The sequence below is a fragment of the Salminus brasiliensis genome, chromosome 2, assembly GCF_030463535.1.
Source record: "Salminus brasiliensis chromosome 2, fSalBra1.hap2, whole genome shotgun sequence".
NCBI lineage: Eukaryota > Metazoa > Chordata > Actinopteri > Characiformes > Bryconidae > Salminus > Salminus brasiliensis.
The window spans coordinates 36,129,140-36,146,504 of NC_132879.1; the positions used below are offsets into that span (position 1 = coordinate 36,129,140).

Below are 17,365 nucleotides of genomic sequence, written 5' to 3' on the forward strand. Positions count from 1 at the left end.
ATAAATATAAATAAGAATTGAATAAATAATAGTTAAATAAAACAAACTTTAAAAAAAATAAAATGTTTGGGTATGCTTTAAAAAATCTTCTCTTTATCATTATTGCTCAGAAGTTGGCAAGAGATAAAAAAAAAAAAACTTACAATCGCTTTAAATATATATATAATGTCTTTATTATACAAAATGTCATTGCGGTCTGAGTAATATATAATATAATAAATAAAATAATCAGAAATTATGTCAAATAAATCAATACCTAAAGACCACACCACTTTATCCATTAAAAAGTTGAACGTTTTTGAACATAATTTCTACAAAAGGTACAGAGATCTCACTGCACACACACACACACACGCACGCAGTGTTCAGAGAACAGCACAGTCTTAGCTAACGTGTATTTCACTGGATAGCAGCTGAGTGAGATTCACCATATACACTGTCTGTGTTCAGGGAGGGAACTCCAGAGCAATTTGCATATTGAAGATGTTTAATATCGTGATATTGTATAATATGTATTATATCATCATTATTAACAGTTCTTACTGGTTTTTTAGGATTGTTGACACCCCACAGCCGGTAACCTTATCTGCACAATCTGAGTTCGCATATAAACCGTTCATACGGTACAAAAGCGTAACTTGTAACCCGGAAATACAACAAGGGCGGTCTAGCGGTTTGTAGGTGGGTGGATGTGAAGAGCCGAACAGCGCCTGAAATCCTCTGATATTGAACATGTCGGGACTCGGAGTGCTGTTTATTATTTGCTCTCATCAGTCGCGGTGTTTACATGTAGCCTCAGCCGAGGCTGAAGAGAGGCAGCAGTGCTAACGGCCCGGTCGGCGGATCAGGTAAAGACAGACAGAGCTGCAGTACAGCTGACTGACTAACGGTCCATCAGCACAACAGCCTCTACACAAGAGCATCACACACACACACACACACACACACACACACACACACACACACACACACACACCCTCCACACAAGAGCATCACACACACACACACCCTCCACACAAGAGCATCACACACACACACACACACACCCTCCACACAAGAGTATCACACACACACACACACACACACACCCTCCACACAAGAGCATCACACACACACACACACACACACACCCTCCACACAAGAGCATCACACACACACACACACACCCTCCACACAAGAGCATCACACACACACACACACACACACCCTCCACACAAGAGCATCACACACACACACACACACACACCCTCCACACAAGAGTATCACACACACACACACACACACCCTCCACACAAGAGCATCACACACACACACACACACACACACCCTCCACACAAGAGTATCACACACACACACACACACACACCCTCCACACAAGAGTATCACACACACACACACACACACACACACCCTCCACACAAGAGTATCACACACACACACACACCCTCCACACAAGAGCATCACACACACCACCCCCTCCTCTACACAAGAGCATCACACACACCACCCCCTCCTCTACACAAGAGCATCACACACACACACACACACACACAAGAGTATCACACACACACCCTCCACACAAGAGCATCACACACACACACACACACACGAGTATCACACACACACCCTCCACACAAGAGCATCACACACACACCCTCCACACAAGAGCATCACACACACACACACCCTCCACACAAGAGCATCACACACACACACACACACACACACACACCCTCCACACAAGAGCATCACACACACACACACCCTCCACACAAGAGTATCACACACACACACACACACACACCCTCCACACAAGAGTATCACACACACACACACACACACCCTCCACACAAGAGCATCACACACACCACCCCCTCCTCTACACAAGAGCATCACACACACCACCCCCTCCTCCACACAAGAGCATCACACACACACACCACCCTCTACACAAGAGCAGCACTCACACACACCACAACCTCTACACAAGAGCAGCACACACAGGCACACCACCCTCTACACAAGAGCAGCACACACAGGCACACCACCCTCTACACAAGAGCAGCACACACAGGCACACCACCCTCTACACAAGAGCAGCACACACACACATACACCGACACAACAACCTCTACACAAGAGCATCACACACTAACACAGTGTTGACCTACCTGGTGGGAGTGGGCTTTCCTGGCAGATGGAGCCGGACAGATGATGATGTTCTGCCGGCTCGTCTTTGTAATGTTGGATTGAACGTCTCTGCTGAACTCCGCTACACACTTCCAGTTGTGTGTGTGTGAGACCAGTGCCTATGATCTTGACTTACTGATGAGAGAAGCTGATATGAAGCCTAAACTGCCTGTTTTCCTTCATAACTACTGTAATGCAGCAGCTGAGACTGTACTTATGCCCACTCCGTCCCAATAAGTTAAAATGAATGTTTGTGTGTGTGTGCGCGCGCAGGTGTACACATTTAAGCAGCGAAGATGTCCTTGGCTCAGCGTGTTCTCCTCACCTGGCTCTTCACACTAGTCTTCCTCACCATGCTGGTCCTGAAGCTGGATGGAAAGGTGACCTGGAACTGGTTCCTCATCTTCCTCCCGGTGTGGATCTTCGACAGCATTCTCCTCCTCATGGTGGGGGTGAAGATGGCCGGGAGGTGCAGGGCAGGTCAAGACCTGCGTCAGGGGGCTCCTGGCCTGCGCAGGAAGGTGTGGTACCTCATGGCTCTGCTGCTGAAGCTAGGCTTCTGCGTCACGCTCTGTGCCCGGCTGGAGAACCTGACTAACCTACGTCTGGTCTACATCTGCATCCCTCTCTGGACCATGCTGACCGGAGCCATGGTGGAGCTGGGGGCTAATATCTTCCCTCAGCGCAGGGACTGATTCTTGGGGCTTGAGAAGTGTGATGAACATACACCCCTCATAACTGGTATCCAGGGAGTGGCGGTTGGCCAGAATGTGAAAATGTAGCTAAGGATGGATGTTCAGATTTCTAGGCAAATCTGATTTGAGGACAGTACAGGACAGTCTGAGCATAAACGCTACATAAATTCTGGTGTTTTCAAATCGTGTTCAAGCCACATTTGTATGTGGTTTCTAATCTGACGGAAATTTCTGGACATGTGACTCCAGTTCGAGTCGGATCGGTTTCAAAAGCCCAGTCCCAAATGGCACCATTAAGGGTGCTTGGGACAGACTCATGTTAAGTGGTACAACTTGTGGTCAGCATGTGTGCTGCTGCATTTGACTGGACTAGCCCGTAACCCTTTTATGTGTTGAGTGCTAGGTCCGTCCTGGGCTGACCAGTTCTGTTTATGTTGTAGCAGCTATAAAGTGAAGCCCTGTAGTGTAATATAGCCTGATTTATGCATCTGTTAGCTAGTCGTAGTCGTTATGTAATCCGAGCTTCATTAATACGACCAGTTCAGCATACCTATGCATGCAACCAAAGTGGCTATACCAGCAAAATGTGGCGAACACACCAGGCTGTACAAATTGGATTTAGTCACTGCCTTGGAAATGAAGACCTAGAGACCCCCTTTACACTTGGCCACTCATTTAAACCAGAGCCAAATTCGATCACTCATTTGAGCCACATGCTGTAGCCATGTGATCACATTCAACAACCAAAACCCGTCCCAGGTGTAAACGGGGCCCACATGCCGTTTGCATGCTGCGTAATACGCTTCTCCTAGGAAAGCTGATGATCCTGGATGGGCGGCCAGACAAAGTGCGGTCCGGACAGCACAGGAGTTGACACGCATGCATTTGACCACTGTGTGTTTCACGTCTTGCTAAACAGCACAGCTTCTCACACGTGCCACATTAGCAGACAGTTTGTTGCACAATCAGAGCAGGCGAAACAGGACAGTCCCTGAGGGCAAAGACAAAGACAACTGACTGTTGCGTGATTTCTTGGCGAGTTCCAGCCATCATGAATGCCACAATGATGAATTTGGGACACTTGTGGGACTGCAGGATTTAAAAAGGTCTTGTCTAAATCTGGTCTCGTCTCCCATCTCCTGTCTCTGTGACCGACTGGCTTGTATTAGAAGCTCATTTCGCTCCCCTGTCCCATTTGACAGGGTTTCATTTCACTGTGGTGGATGTTCGTCCAAGTGATCTTCTCATTTGTCAGGTGATCAGATTTCTGAGTCTGTGTGCAATCATGTAGTCATCTTGACGTTTCTAGGAAGTCCGTGCTAGCTGGCTTAATTCTTGGAGGTCTGGTGTACAGGATGGGAGTGTCTGATCTGAAGGGAAATGATTTGTATTGGATTTGTGGAGCATCTTCACCACTTGCCCCCTGTTTGGACAGGGTTACATTTATATGGGGTCCTGGGGGAAATTCTTTCTATCACAGGAGCTTCTCAGTTTATTTATTTTGGCCTAGATTGACCATGTCTGTAATATTAGTCCCGTACAGATTCACATCTGTGATTTGACAGGCAGATGTTGCCTTTCGTTGGGGAGGATAAATTTTTTTGGCTGCTGCTATGCACCATATTTAATCTCCAATAACACAAATCTGAGATATTCTGGTAGATATTAAACAAGATTATTAAACAAAACTTTTAGAAACTTTTTGAATTGAAAATAATAATGAAATTAAAAAGTTGCTGGTACTGAAACAAGAGGCAGTTTTGACCCCACGCAGTGTGACGTCCTCAGGCAAACATTCGTAATCTAAACTCGTACTATAGTGATTTCTTTTTTTATATATTTCTTTTTATTTTATTGCAGTCCAAATGAGTTTTTTCATGTGTTAAGTTTTTTATTTTGATGATCTAATTGAATTTGAATAGGTTATTAATAGATAGCTTGAGAGCTTAATACAGCCATAAAACTATACACATGCAGGACCACCTATTTCTGTATTTACACAGCAGTGATTTACCTTTACTCTCTTTGTTTCTTACTGCCTTCATAGAACTCTGCAAAAAGGTTTTTTACCTTAAAGGTTCGCAGCCAAAAGTATGTAACTACACTGTATCCTCCATAGTGTTTTTAATGTTAGGTAGGCATTACAAACAGCAGAAATTTGAGATTCAGTAACTTGATGGTTTCCTACATAATTGTTTTTGCCTCAGGTTGGTAAGGAAACCTTTTTGTTTTTAGCCAAAACCAAAACAAATCTAAATGTGGGATAAAGCAGAGGAAGTGAAGTGGGTAGGGATGTAGATGGAGAATCAGCTATTTTGATTAACATCATTTACCTGAAAAATGGATGTATTTCAACAGTATGACTTTTAGCCATTATGCTAAAGCAGCTAGCAGTGTCTTCACTGATTTTAAGATTGCACTTCGAATCAGAACAGAATATTATTACTATTATTGATAGTATTTGTCTGACTGTGAATAAGAGTGTATTTGCCAAAACTTGGGTGGGGGTGGGATCATTAAATAACTGAAATAAGCCCACACAACTCCATAAGGCAAGTCTTACTGTAGCACAGCGACAACCAGACTCTACATCCACTCTGTAAACTATATGCTTATCATGCCCTCTCTGGACATTTCTGATCTACAGTAACTGTGGTCATTGCCCAGTTTGGGCTCTTCACCAGTTTGTTGAGATCAGCGGTCATCAACCCTACTCCAGCACAATTGACCCATGTTCTTCTTATCAGCAAACATCCTTAATGTCCAGGGATGTGAGTTTAAGGTGTTAAAACTTGCAGGCCAATAATGTAAGTATTTCATTGAAGGATTAGCCATTTGAACTGTGTACATAAGCTCTGGATGAACCACTCAGAGTCTATTTATTGCTGAGGTTTGGAAGAATCCCTGTATGTTGTGCCATCATTAACGCACCGGTTTTCTATTCTTTTCTAGAGCATGCACTTTGTAAGTTATTCTGTATTCATCGTTCGCAGCTGTTGGAACATATTAATAAATGTGTCTGTAAACTCTACACTTTTTGTGTCACGCTTGCCATTGATCAAAATGCACAGTTGAGTCCAGGTTTTAAAAAGGTAAGCACGGACTCTTTCCCCCTGGCCTCGTTCGGGAATGTCCGTTCATTTTTACACACAGCCTTCACACAGAAGAACGTCACTTAGGTAAAGGCAATAAATTGTGCATGGTGTAAATATGGTGAAACGTGATGAAGGCATCTGCATGCAAAAAAAAATGGCTGGTTAAGTGGTTCCTCATACACATAGGCAATCTCTCTTATACATGCTCAGCAAAAAGCGTTCTAAATGGCACACATCTTGATCACGGATTGATCGTGGAACCCTTATTGGTGGTTGATAGAACCATTTTATAATAGGTTGATTTGTGGATTTGCAGTTTCCACCATCTCTCCCATAGGTTCCTTTATAATAATGGTATGTATTTGGGGAAACACAGGCCACACACATACTGCTGCTGTAAATGACAGTAAAACAATGTCAAGAAATATAACCCCAGTGTAAGGACACTGGACTACTGACAGCAACTAGATAAAAAAATATATATGTAAATTAGAACGACAGACAGAGACTCGACTCTCCCCAAGATCATGATATCCAGGTCACTACTTGTCGGTAACCCGTCTCAAGCAAGAGTGAACGTTCAAGCTAGAGCGCCCTAAGCACAGTAAACACATTCAAAAGCAAGCCTGCACATCTACGCAGGTGTCGCTGCACAGTAGAATAGTGCACCATCACTCCATTTTCTTGGTCTTCCAAACCAAGAGGAAACGGCTTCCTGGAAACACTTTGCTGTCTTCTTTTAGCCTTTTTCTGCTTTGTGAGCTGAGTGTTAATTGTTGAGATAAGCTTTGAAGAAGTTCGGGCTGGTGTACTTGGGTAGTACTGACTTGGCTACAGTCTCTCAAAGGACGGGAGGACGCTGTACTGTAATTGTGCAACAGCAAGTTTTGGAACAGCAGTGTGTTGCGTAATGCATTCTGGGATATTTAGCTGTGTGCAAGCCCACACAAGTCAAGTCCTGATGCATCCTTGATACCACAGTGGAACAAGAACACATCTGGGCATTCGGACTGAACTCGGCTAGATGAGAAGTACAGATAAGAATCCCAGAAGAACATGGAAATCTGCGTCCCCTGGCCTTTCCTAGCCATGGCTGCGAACAAGCCCAAGCCCTAACAAGCTTATTAAGATCGTTATTGCTCCTTTCTTTTTTTCTGCTCTAAAATTGTACAAAACTAAAATAATAACATAAGTTTCATCAGATCAGATCAGATGGAGTTTCATGTATTCAAGTGTGTCTAAACGTCCATACTGGAAAGGAGGTTCCTTTGTGTTTCCCTCCACTCCTGCACTCCCTACATGTGTGTGTTAGTGTTTCCCCTGCCTTTACTCACCTCACACTTTGTTCATTAATAATCATGATGATGATGAACACACAAAAAGTGTGTCTCTTCAGTCTCCTGGTCCAGCTCTGCTGTAATACCACTGCCTGTGGGTAGATGGCATCCTACCATCAGCGACGGTACTGAAGCAAGACAATCAAGTCAAACTCCTGAGACTATAATGTTAAGCAAGGACGGACACACACACACACACACACACACACACACAAACACCTGATGGTTCACTGGAATTAGTGCAGTGAGTGACCGGCCACAGCATAATGATCCAGTCTGGGCAGCCAGGGCTCTGCACTGTGGAAGTGTGGAGCACATCAATACATATATTCTAATAATAATAATATTCGTATTAATATTATTTTACCCAAAACATGCATAATATTGTAAGGTCAATAGGGTTAAAACGACCCCATCAGTCACATCCCTCAGAAATGGGCCCTTCCAAAATCCCAACCAGGCCCACTCGTAAAAAAACTTCCCTCCCTTCACATTTCACAGTGTGGGTGGCCGAGTTACATAACGCTCCACGCTCACGCAGGCAGGCTAATCCACTTTCAGCTCCGGCCACGCTAAGTATAGCTTAGAGACCCCAAACTCCCAGACAAGCCTCATTAGTCACTTCACTCCAAACCCCGTCTGTGTTGCGCTCAGGACGATCACCACCATTTCAGCACATGGATGTTTAAACAACATGAATCTATAAAATGTGCCTGAACTTTGTGCCTGTTTATTAGAGCATTTACGATTTCACACATACAATCATTTTAGAAAAACATGCTAGTCACAAGCTAGCTAATATGATAATGTAGTAGCCCTAAAGCTAACTTACAATTACAAGGAGTGAGCGAATGTATTTTGGGGTTCGGAGAAAACTGGCTAACCTGTAGCTAATGTCCAGATCTAAAGGCCCACACTTTGAACATGAAGATAGTGTATTTTGGGGTACAGAGAAACCTGGCTAACCTGTAGGTAATGTCCAGATCCAAAGGCCCACAGTTTGAACACTAAGCGAGTGTATTTTGGGGTTCGGAGAAAACTGGCTAAACTAAATCGGAACAGTTGACAGCACAAAATGATGAAACACACCGTTCAGTGATCCTATGCTTTTAATCTTCAGTCATCTCCAAACATAGTTGTCTTAAGTTCTACACAGAGTAACTGTGGAAACGTTTCTGGATTAATCATGAAAGTGGAAGCGTGCCGGCGGGTCAGGGCGGCCCACCTTACACCGAGCCAGTCTGAATCACGCACATGATCGTTCAGTGTAGCCCTTGTTTACATAACGACAATATCCAATATCAAGAACTTTTTATTACGAGGTTCTTAATTAGATATAAATCAAACTACACATTTTCTTAGAAAAAAGTTATATACACTACAGTGCTGACAATAAAAATGGAACAAAAAAACCAACCTTGATATAAATAAGCTCTATGGAAAAGCCTGGAGTCATTAAAAGAATTCTGTCTTATCTCATCTTAAAAATATATATGTTCATGTCAGCTCTAATACAACTATAGCCTACAACTTAAAAATATATTATTTAAGGACCTGTTTGTGGGATTTTATTTTGTTTTCCGACCTGCAGGGTAGCAGTGCAGCTGGCCCTAAGTGCTTCGATAGTTCACAGTTACAGGCAGGCACTGAGGAATGTTACGCGCTACATTTGCTATGTATTCCATCGGTAACGTTAGGGAGAGGGAGCGAGCCGCACTCTCGCCCTGCTGGACGTCTGCCACGCTGCTGCCTTGCACCTCACGCACACTGCTGTTGGCGTCACACTCGTCGAATTGTTTTGTTTTTTTTTTCTCGCCGCCTCATCGGATCGATACAAACAGAAAGTCAACCGGAAACCTTAAAATAAAATAAAATAAAAATTAAAAAAAGAGAAAACAGAAAAGCCATTTCTTTAAAAACAGTTATGTACAAATCAGTATAAAAAGTCTTTCTGCTGTTCATGCAGGAGGGGGTTGAGCGGATGGTGTGGCCGCGTGTCCTGCGGTGTAACAGCGGGCTTTGGGTGGAGAGAGTCCGGGCCTCTGTCTGGCCGAGGCTGGGGCTGGTGCTGCTGCTGTTGTTGTGGTGGTGGTGGTGGTGGTTGTTGTTGTTGTTGTTGTTGAGAATGGGGCAGGACAGCCTGAGGCAGCACTTGGTGCTGGGGAGGCACGGTCCGACTGTCTGAAAGTCCGGAGCTGGGCTTAGGGTTGGGGGAATGCGTGTGTTTGGTTGTTGGGGTGGTATGTGTGTGTTTGGTTGTGTTGGTAGCATGCGCGTGTTTGGTTGGCGTGGTCATCGAATGGGTTGATTTGGGCGTGGATGAGGAGTGGGTGTGTTTGGACGACGAGCTGGAGTGCGTGTGGTGTGCGTGTTTGGTTGACGAAGAGGTGTGTGTATGTTTGGATGGCGTAGACGTGTGCGCGTGTTTGGTTGACGCAGAATGGTGTACGTGTTTGGGCGTCGTTGACGTCATGCTGGCTGCTGGCCTGGCCGTGAGAGGGTGCGCAGGAGTGGTTCCACATTCTGAATGATGATGGTGATGGTGTGCTTTGGGTCGGCTCTCTGACACGGCTGCGTGGGCCAGAGGCGGCGGAGCACTGGAGCTGCTGGGAGCACAGCCGGGGGCTTTGGCCATCCGCTCGGGGATGGGCTCCGCCTCCTCTACTTTAATCTGGGGCAGGTGGGGCACGTCTCTGGGCGGCTTGACATCAGTGGAGGCGAGTGAAGCTGTGGGTGCGCTCTGGGTCTCGCAGGGGGGCTCCTGTTTGATACACAGAGGCTCTTGTTTGATACACGGGGGCTTTTTGTCTTCTGCGTCCTCCTCTGGCCCCTCGTCCTCGCCGGCCTGGTGGTACTGCCTCAAGCGGACGTGCCACGCCAGGCTGCAGACGGCTGAGACGGTCTTGAACTGATGGACCACGCTGCGGGGGATGTAGTAAATGTCGTTGTCGTAGAGCTGGATGCGAGCGTAGCGGATCCCCTCTCGCCTCAGCTGATTCAGCTTCGCGTCATCCACCCACTGCACACACTGAGGACGGCACAGACACACAGAAGTAGAAGTTATGTGCTGTTACGCAACACCCGATTTGCTATGTGAAAAGTACTCACTTACAGTCGGTTGCCATGGTGTACATACACCTACTCTATAACGTTTTCCAACACGCTGCCATTCCTCACAGTCAATAGTAAGCTGTTATCAGTGCATTGTTGGCACCCCTGCTGTGCGTAGAAGTCACAGTACACTCTCAGTTAAAGGTTCCTCAAGTGCAAACGTGCCCTCGAAGGTACACCACTATTTTGTTCGAGAACAGTAACAAGCAAGGTATCACCCTAGTGACAGCTTGATACCTTCTTTTTCCTGAGAGTGGATCAGTGCGTGTCATTTGATTGTTCACAGTAACAAGCAGGCACAGAGGAATATGTAAGCTCTGTCAGCTTTTATTGGCCCTTCTCATGTAGACATGAAAACTCATGGGCAACCCCTGTAGCAGCCTCGCTCCTAGGAGAACGCTTCAAAGAATAACACGTAAAATGCGGTGCATTCCGAGACTAAAACACAGGGGTAAAGGCTGCAGAATTAGGCAGTTTATCAAGTTCCACGCAACAACCAAATGCAAATGCTACGTTCTAAGCCACATATATCACAAGAAAAGGCCATCTTTTTTGCTCCACTGGCTTCATAGTGGCACATAGTGATTGAACCCTGATGACTGTGACTCCATATAATTTGTATGCTCACAGCATTTACGACTGGAAGCAGAGATCATATAGATACATGAACCTTTTTCCACCCACTGTTTGAAAGCTGGTAAGTGAAGAAATCTAAATACGTAAAAAATAAACCATCACTGCTCATGAAACTTGACACTCACCCAACGTTCTCATAGTTCTGATTGCTCATTAAAAATAAATACTGTATCTGTGGGTTAGCGGAATAGTGACTGTGAGCTGCTGGAGAATTTTTACATGTGGTTACACATGTATGCAGATTTCTGCAGATCAGTTAAAACAACATCTAAATAGGCCCTTTATTAAGTGCACTACTTTCCACTGCTCAGTCAGTGCCACCCTAAAGCCAAATGCTTTCTCATTAGATTTGCTTGTGCTTAAGGACTGCACATATATGCAATTAAAGGGAAAACAGGGGGCTATGTATTTGATACCCGATTATGCTTCATCTGTATACATGCATTGGGTCATTACTGCATTAACAGACATGCAGTTATGTAAACATACCCAAAATATCTTGACACCTGGTCTGAATACTATAGCTATACTATAGCATTACTATAGCATTAGCAGATATGGATCCAAACTTTTCAGTCTTTTATAGATAATACAGCTGCACAATTTGTGTAAAAATACTAGTACAGAGTAGGTGTACATATCTTCTATCAAGGTGAGTGTGTATATATACGCATTACACAATTACCAATTCCATGTTTACTAAAGTTATGAGAAAAGAATCTTAGAAAAGAACTTAGTCTAATTTGATAATAAAAGGTCATCAAATACCCCTAGTGTTTACAAAACCTGCTCAATCCACCGTGCTCAACTATAGCCAGTCCCTCTTTGCACAGCATTTAAGAGCATTTGCCCTGTTGGTGTGTGTACTCATTGCATAGCTGCTCTTTAAACCTTCCACAAACAGCAGTCCATCTGGGCTAATGAGAGAGAGATTTGAGAGATCAGTTCCTCCCCTCCAGGCTCTCAGCAATAAATACACTACACTGGTACACTTCTCCATCTGTCCAGCATGGGTCAGTGTTAACAACAAAGACAAGTCTGACCAAAGCACTTGAAAAACAACTGCAGATCTTGCAGCTACATCCATATAGTTGTTTACATTAAGATATCAAAGATTTCTGAAATAGCCAAGATATAATATACACATAGAATCTGATTAGATAACTAGAATAACTGGATTTTATTGAACACCATTCCAGTCAGGGGAACTTTACCTGATTGAGATGTGACTAAACTGTTTCTAAACACTATCGGCTGCTTTCCCGGACATGGATTAAGCCTAATCTTGGAGTAAACTGCAATGCCAGCAGTGATTCACCCGCATAAATCTTTTCTTACGTAGGACTGGGAAATCAGGCCTGGGTCTGGAGACTTTAGATACAGTAAAATGCAGCCGAGTGCACAGGTTTGGACACTGCTGGTCAAATGACATTGTTGCTGATTTTAGCAAATACAGCATCAGTTTATTTTATATGTGATTATAGTATAATTATTATTCTTTAATAGTAATTGTGCAGTAACACCATTCTAAATTGTCAGCTAAAGGAAATTTTGGAGCTAATTTCTTTCAAAATCTATTATCAACAACCACAAGCTTTCACCCAAATAACACAGCTATGCTAAGCTATGCTAGCTTTTTATCAGCATGCTTCAATGATTTTCAGTGTTACTTTTGCTGTGGTTTCTCAAAAAGTACCACCTCTCATCTATAGTCACTAATTTATCAATCATGTGTGGTTTAGGTCAGATCAGTTGAAGAGAGAAAAAAGAAGGGTTGCAAATTTACTGACGTTTCGGCAAGTCTACATTTATATGTAGTTTTATTGCTTTAAGAGTGAGAGGTATTTTAGAGCTGACGTGAGATACGTCAGCCCTATCCTGGTCTTACTATAACTGCACACATGAAGTCGATTACATAATCCTTGATTAGCACTTAATCAGGACGAGTTTTGAATAGCGCCTCACATTTAAGAACTTGAAAATCTGATGCCCAGCTAGCCACGGGGACTGAATTTGATACTGTATTGATTCCTAAAATGATACCATGTTACTCTGCTGTAAGGCAATACGTCAGCTGAATATTACAAACAGCACCGTGTCCTCTGAAAACTGATCCTTCAAGGTGAGTATTTCCCTGATTGTACGGATTCTACTGCGTTTAGTCCAATGCTTCATCCACTAAAATCGATTTTCTAAACACACGACATACCCGGCTCTCATATATCAAAACTGTGATCGTACTGTGACCACAAATGAATCCAACAGTGAATAAAAGAGAGTCTGGTAAAAGAGAGTCTTCAGCAAAGCCAAGGGGAGCAGACCTCACCTGAGACAGAGGGGGCTCATGCAGGTCCAGTTGTAATCGCTGCACAACATCAGGGAAATCGGCAGCATGGAAGCAGACCACGTCTTTGGTAATGCGAGGAGGCTCCGCACTGCACACATGTACACACATTATCAGCTCATAAGCATATCTGCATATCTATTTTTACATACCGACTATTCAACAGTGTGACTCAAACAGGGTTTCATTACAAATCCGAAATGCAACTGTCGGACCGTAAACCTGTGCGGGTAAAACTCACCCTTCTCCACAGCGCACAGCTTTCAGCACCCCTACAGCGGCAGTGGTCTGTCTCTCGAAGCCCTGGCCGATGTGGTCAGCGTGTGCACGCGTCCGGTCCTCAAACAGCATCTCACGTGGCTCGCTCGTCCGAGGTAGGTACTGCAGGTTCTTGATTTCATTGGTTGACCTTTGAGGGCAGGATATAATTCGGATCATCAAACACTGCTGTTTACATTACAGAGTTCACAGACAGAGAGAGCGAGAGCACGAGAGGCAAGGAGAGGCAGACAGCGACAACTCTGAATCTAAATGTGTCTTGTATTTAATCATAATTGTCAAACAACCACCAGTGTAGAGTAACTGCACAGAAATATAGCAGCCGACTGAACATCCTCCCTGCCACTGATTATTTAAATGAAGTTCTACATTTTTGCTGGTGCATTTTCTTTGTTTCAAACATCTGTAGAATGCTTCGAAATTTTTATTTCAATCAATATTGTACGTGGTGTCTTGCGAAAATGTCTTCATGTAAGTATGTACATAAAGAAGGCTGGGTGGAGTAGATATCACAATACTTTATACAATTTTCACAATTAACAATGAGTCACATTATTAATTCTTTGGCATTTTAAGTTGGAAAGCCCTCCCCAACCCAAAGAAAACTGTAAAAATTATATATTTGTACATATTTAGTGAAGTCTAATGCTGCTCTTTTATTAATGATATATGTAAGTCAGTCTCCCCAAATTACTCAAGATATCCATGATCTACTCAGAAAAGTGTTTTGCGATGTAATTTCTAGAGCTAACGACTATTATATTGCCCATTATGTGATATTTCAACCGTATATCGCCAACACTGCCAACAACGGATTTATTATGAACTATTCACATTATGATAATGACAGGAATTATTACTGGTCCTGGATGGTAAGCATTGTAGCATTGTTTATTATAGCATGTTTTTTTTGTTTTTGCCAAGCATACCAATATTCCTCAAGGCAGGCTGACATACTGAAGGAGTAATAATGCCCTATCTAGATTCAACTGATCTTGCATCCATTCCCACTAAACAATGCTGAAGTGGTGTGAGCGCACACAAGCCTTTAGCATACATTTCAAAACACACAGAGAGGAGGGGGGCATGGACTACAGTAGAGCGGGCCTACTTAGTATGCAGCTCAGAGGAGAGCTGCATACCATGATAAAGTAATGAATGCAAAGCCTTGAAATACGTGCGCACGCGCACACACAGTGAAAGGCACTCTACCGTGCTGAGAGAGGCGCGCGCACACACACACACACACACACACACACACACACACACACACACACACACACACACACACACACACACACACACACACACACACACACGTGTACATTTTCAAGACGGACAGAGCTCGAGCAGGAGCGTGTGTGTGATGAGGGGCGATCAGACACGGCTGCTTCCAGTGTTACCGTGGGAACAGCAGGGCGAGGTGTGACCAGGGCGAGTGAGTGAACGAGTCAATAAACAGCCTCTGAGGACGCGGAGGATTACAGAGTCAGCCCGAGCCCTCAGTCAGCAACCTCACATACAGTGATGAAGCTCATTGTGGGTAATCATTAGTAAAGCAAGCCATGTTCAAGACAGCAGATGTCTATTCTCACTGTCCTCCTTCCACTGAACTTCCAAGAACCTCAAGAAAAAAAAAGTCCACTGAAAAAGTGCCTTTTTGCTATTTGAAAATGTTCCTTTTTTTTTAATAATTAAGGAAGCAGACTTCACTAGAACGAGTGCAGCTCAAATACCTGATCCACCCCTAAATGTGAATTTGATTAAGTGATTTATGTTTGTGTTTCACTCATCTGTGAAATACTGCTGAAACACTGTATTTGCACTGTATTCGACTGACTTGACTGGAGAAGCAAAATCATCTTCTTGAGCTACAATACTGTACTGTATGCTACTGTCACCCATTCAGCTAAAAAAACAAAAAAAAACACCAATTTATTTTTGTTAGATTTAAAAAAATTTGATCGGCTAAGTATCAGTATCCGACGATTTTCAGCCAACATATCCGATCTGCCAACATGCCCGATCATGAGAGCCAATCAGATCATATTCACCAGTTAAGGTTTACAAGATAAGACTGCAGTTCCTTGTTCAACTGCTAGATGGAACCGCAGAGTTCGCACACGGCTGCAGAAACCAATTACAGCCAGCACTGAGCTGTGCCCCATGTGCTGTGTGTGTCAGTCTGGCGGCCTAACACAGCTAGTGAAGGAAGAGGAGCAAAGCCAAGTAATGCCAGGAAAGGTTAACGTGGCATCCTGCGCCGCCCTTGCTTGGTATTGGCGATCGACCAGCTGAATCAAGCTGACCAGCCCCCCCCTCCAAAAAAACAAAACAAAACAACCACTGAACGGTCCATCTCTGGATACAATAGGTAATAGATTAAAACCACATGAATATGGTAGGTTTTCTCGCACAACTTACGTTAACATGTTAGTTACTATCTATTAAAGCACTCAGAAATTAAAAAAGGACAATATTTTATAATGGTGCGCTAGCCATAATCTAGATGGTGAGCCCAAATCTGTACGAGCATTGTGCTCACTTTTGAGATGAAGAGGAGAGCGTTTCCCCGTTGTGAACTTGCTTATTTAATCAGTCTCATATTTCATGCTATATAATTAGTATTACAATATGCAGTGTGTTGAATGTATTGTTCAACACCGTAACTGAACTAAGAGGTGCCTATTAACCCAGAATATAAAAAGCTCTGACTATGCAAATGACCGAAAGGTTAAGGGGGTAACAATGCCTCTAAAAACAATCACAATGCAGAAACGGGGTCACTCTAAGAACTGTGATATCTAATGCAATTTTATTTCACTGTTTCATAAATCGGTGGGTTAAGCGTGCTGTTACACTCCTTTAACGTTAACAACTTCCACACACTGAAAACTGCATGTCGGTGAAGGCAACACTCATTCACAACTGTGAGCCTGACTCGAAACACATGTGCTCTTCACGGCAGGAAGAGGGAATTACCGCAGAATGGACAAGAGGGGAAGAAGGAGGAAGAGTTATCTTACATTAATAAATCAGGCATTGTGTTTGCATGGGCTTTTTGGAGGTGAACAGAGAGTTTTGAGCGAGTGTGTGTGTACGTGTGTGTGTAAGTAGTGTGCCGGTGTAGGCGTGCTGGATTTATCAGTGCTGGGACTGGTGGTCCCAGCATTATCGTATAGCGCTCTGCTCTGGAGGCGAAAGGTTGATGAGCCGACTGGTCAGTGTGGACTAAACCCCTTAACCCTCGTCCAGCACAGCAAGAGTTCCACAACACTGTCCTCTCTCTGTCCCAGACTGAATGTGTGCGAGTGCCTTTACTGTGGCTTAAGGGAGTTTGAGTGGAGGGGTAAAGTAGCGAAAAAAGCACAAACTGCAAAACCTTCACGCCCTCTGGGGACCACCGAACAGAGGCAACACCTTAAATAGCGTGTAGGTGTGTGTGTGTGTGTGTGTGTGTGTGTGAGAGAGTGCGCGTGTGCAGTTCTGCAGCAGATGAAATATCCTCTCCCATTTAGTGGAGAATAATGCAGAAGGGTGAGAAAGGAACCAAAACACCCAACAACAAAAAAACCCAACAGAAAATAAGCGTACAGTCACAAAACCAAACGTCAGCATTTTTCACATTAGGGCGGCTGCTCCAATCGCTGGTATAATCTCTACCGTATACGCACACAC

The 17,365-nt window shown here is 43.9% G+C and overlaps 3 protein-coding genes across 3 annotated transcripts in view; 1 reads left to right on the forward strand and 2 right to left on the reverse strand.

The window, feature by feature from the left end:
• Window positions 1–271, reverse strand: part of LOC140549165 (protein PHTF2-like) — a 55,810-nt gene extending 55,539 nt beyond the window's left edge. Inside the window, exon 1 of the mRNA XM_072672532.1 lies at window positions 257–271. The gene's annotated coding sequence lies outside the window, so the exon portion shown is untranslated. The remainder of the gene's footprint in view (window positions 1–256) is intronic.
• LOC140549166 (transmembrane protein 60-like) lies at window positions 256–5,916 on the forward strand. The gene is made up of 2 exons (XM_072672535.1): window positions 256–848; window positions 2,464–5,916. The coding sequence occupies exon 2, from the start codon at window positions 2,487–2,489 to the stop codon at window positions 2,883–2,885; it is 399 nt and encodes a 132-aa protein (XP_072528636.1). The 5' UTR covers window positions 256–848; window positions 2,464–2,486; the 3' UTR covers window positions 2,886–5,916.
• Window positions 5,917–8,408: 2,492 nt separating this feature from the next.
• LOC140549168 (uncharacterized) overlaps window positions 8,409–17,365 on the reverse strand; it is a 45,085-nt gene continuing 36,128 nt past the window's right edge. The window contains exons 6-8 of the mRNA XM_072672536.1: window positions 13,650–13,817; window positions 13,391–13,499; window positions 8,409–10,345 (exon numbers count right to left, since the gene is read on the reverse strand). Of these exons, the coding sequence (XP_072528637.1) occupies window positions 9,251–10,345; window positions 13,391–13,499; window positions 13,650–13,817 (1,372 nt within the window). The 3' untranslated portion in view covers window positions 8,409–9,250. The remainder of the gene's footprint in view (window positions 10,346–13,390; window positions 13,500–13,649; window positions 13,818–17,365) is intronic.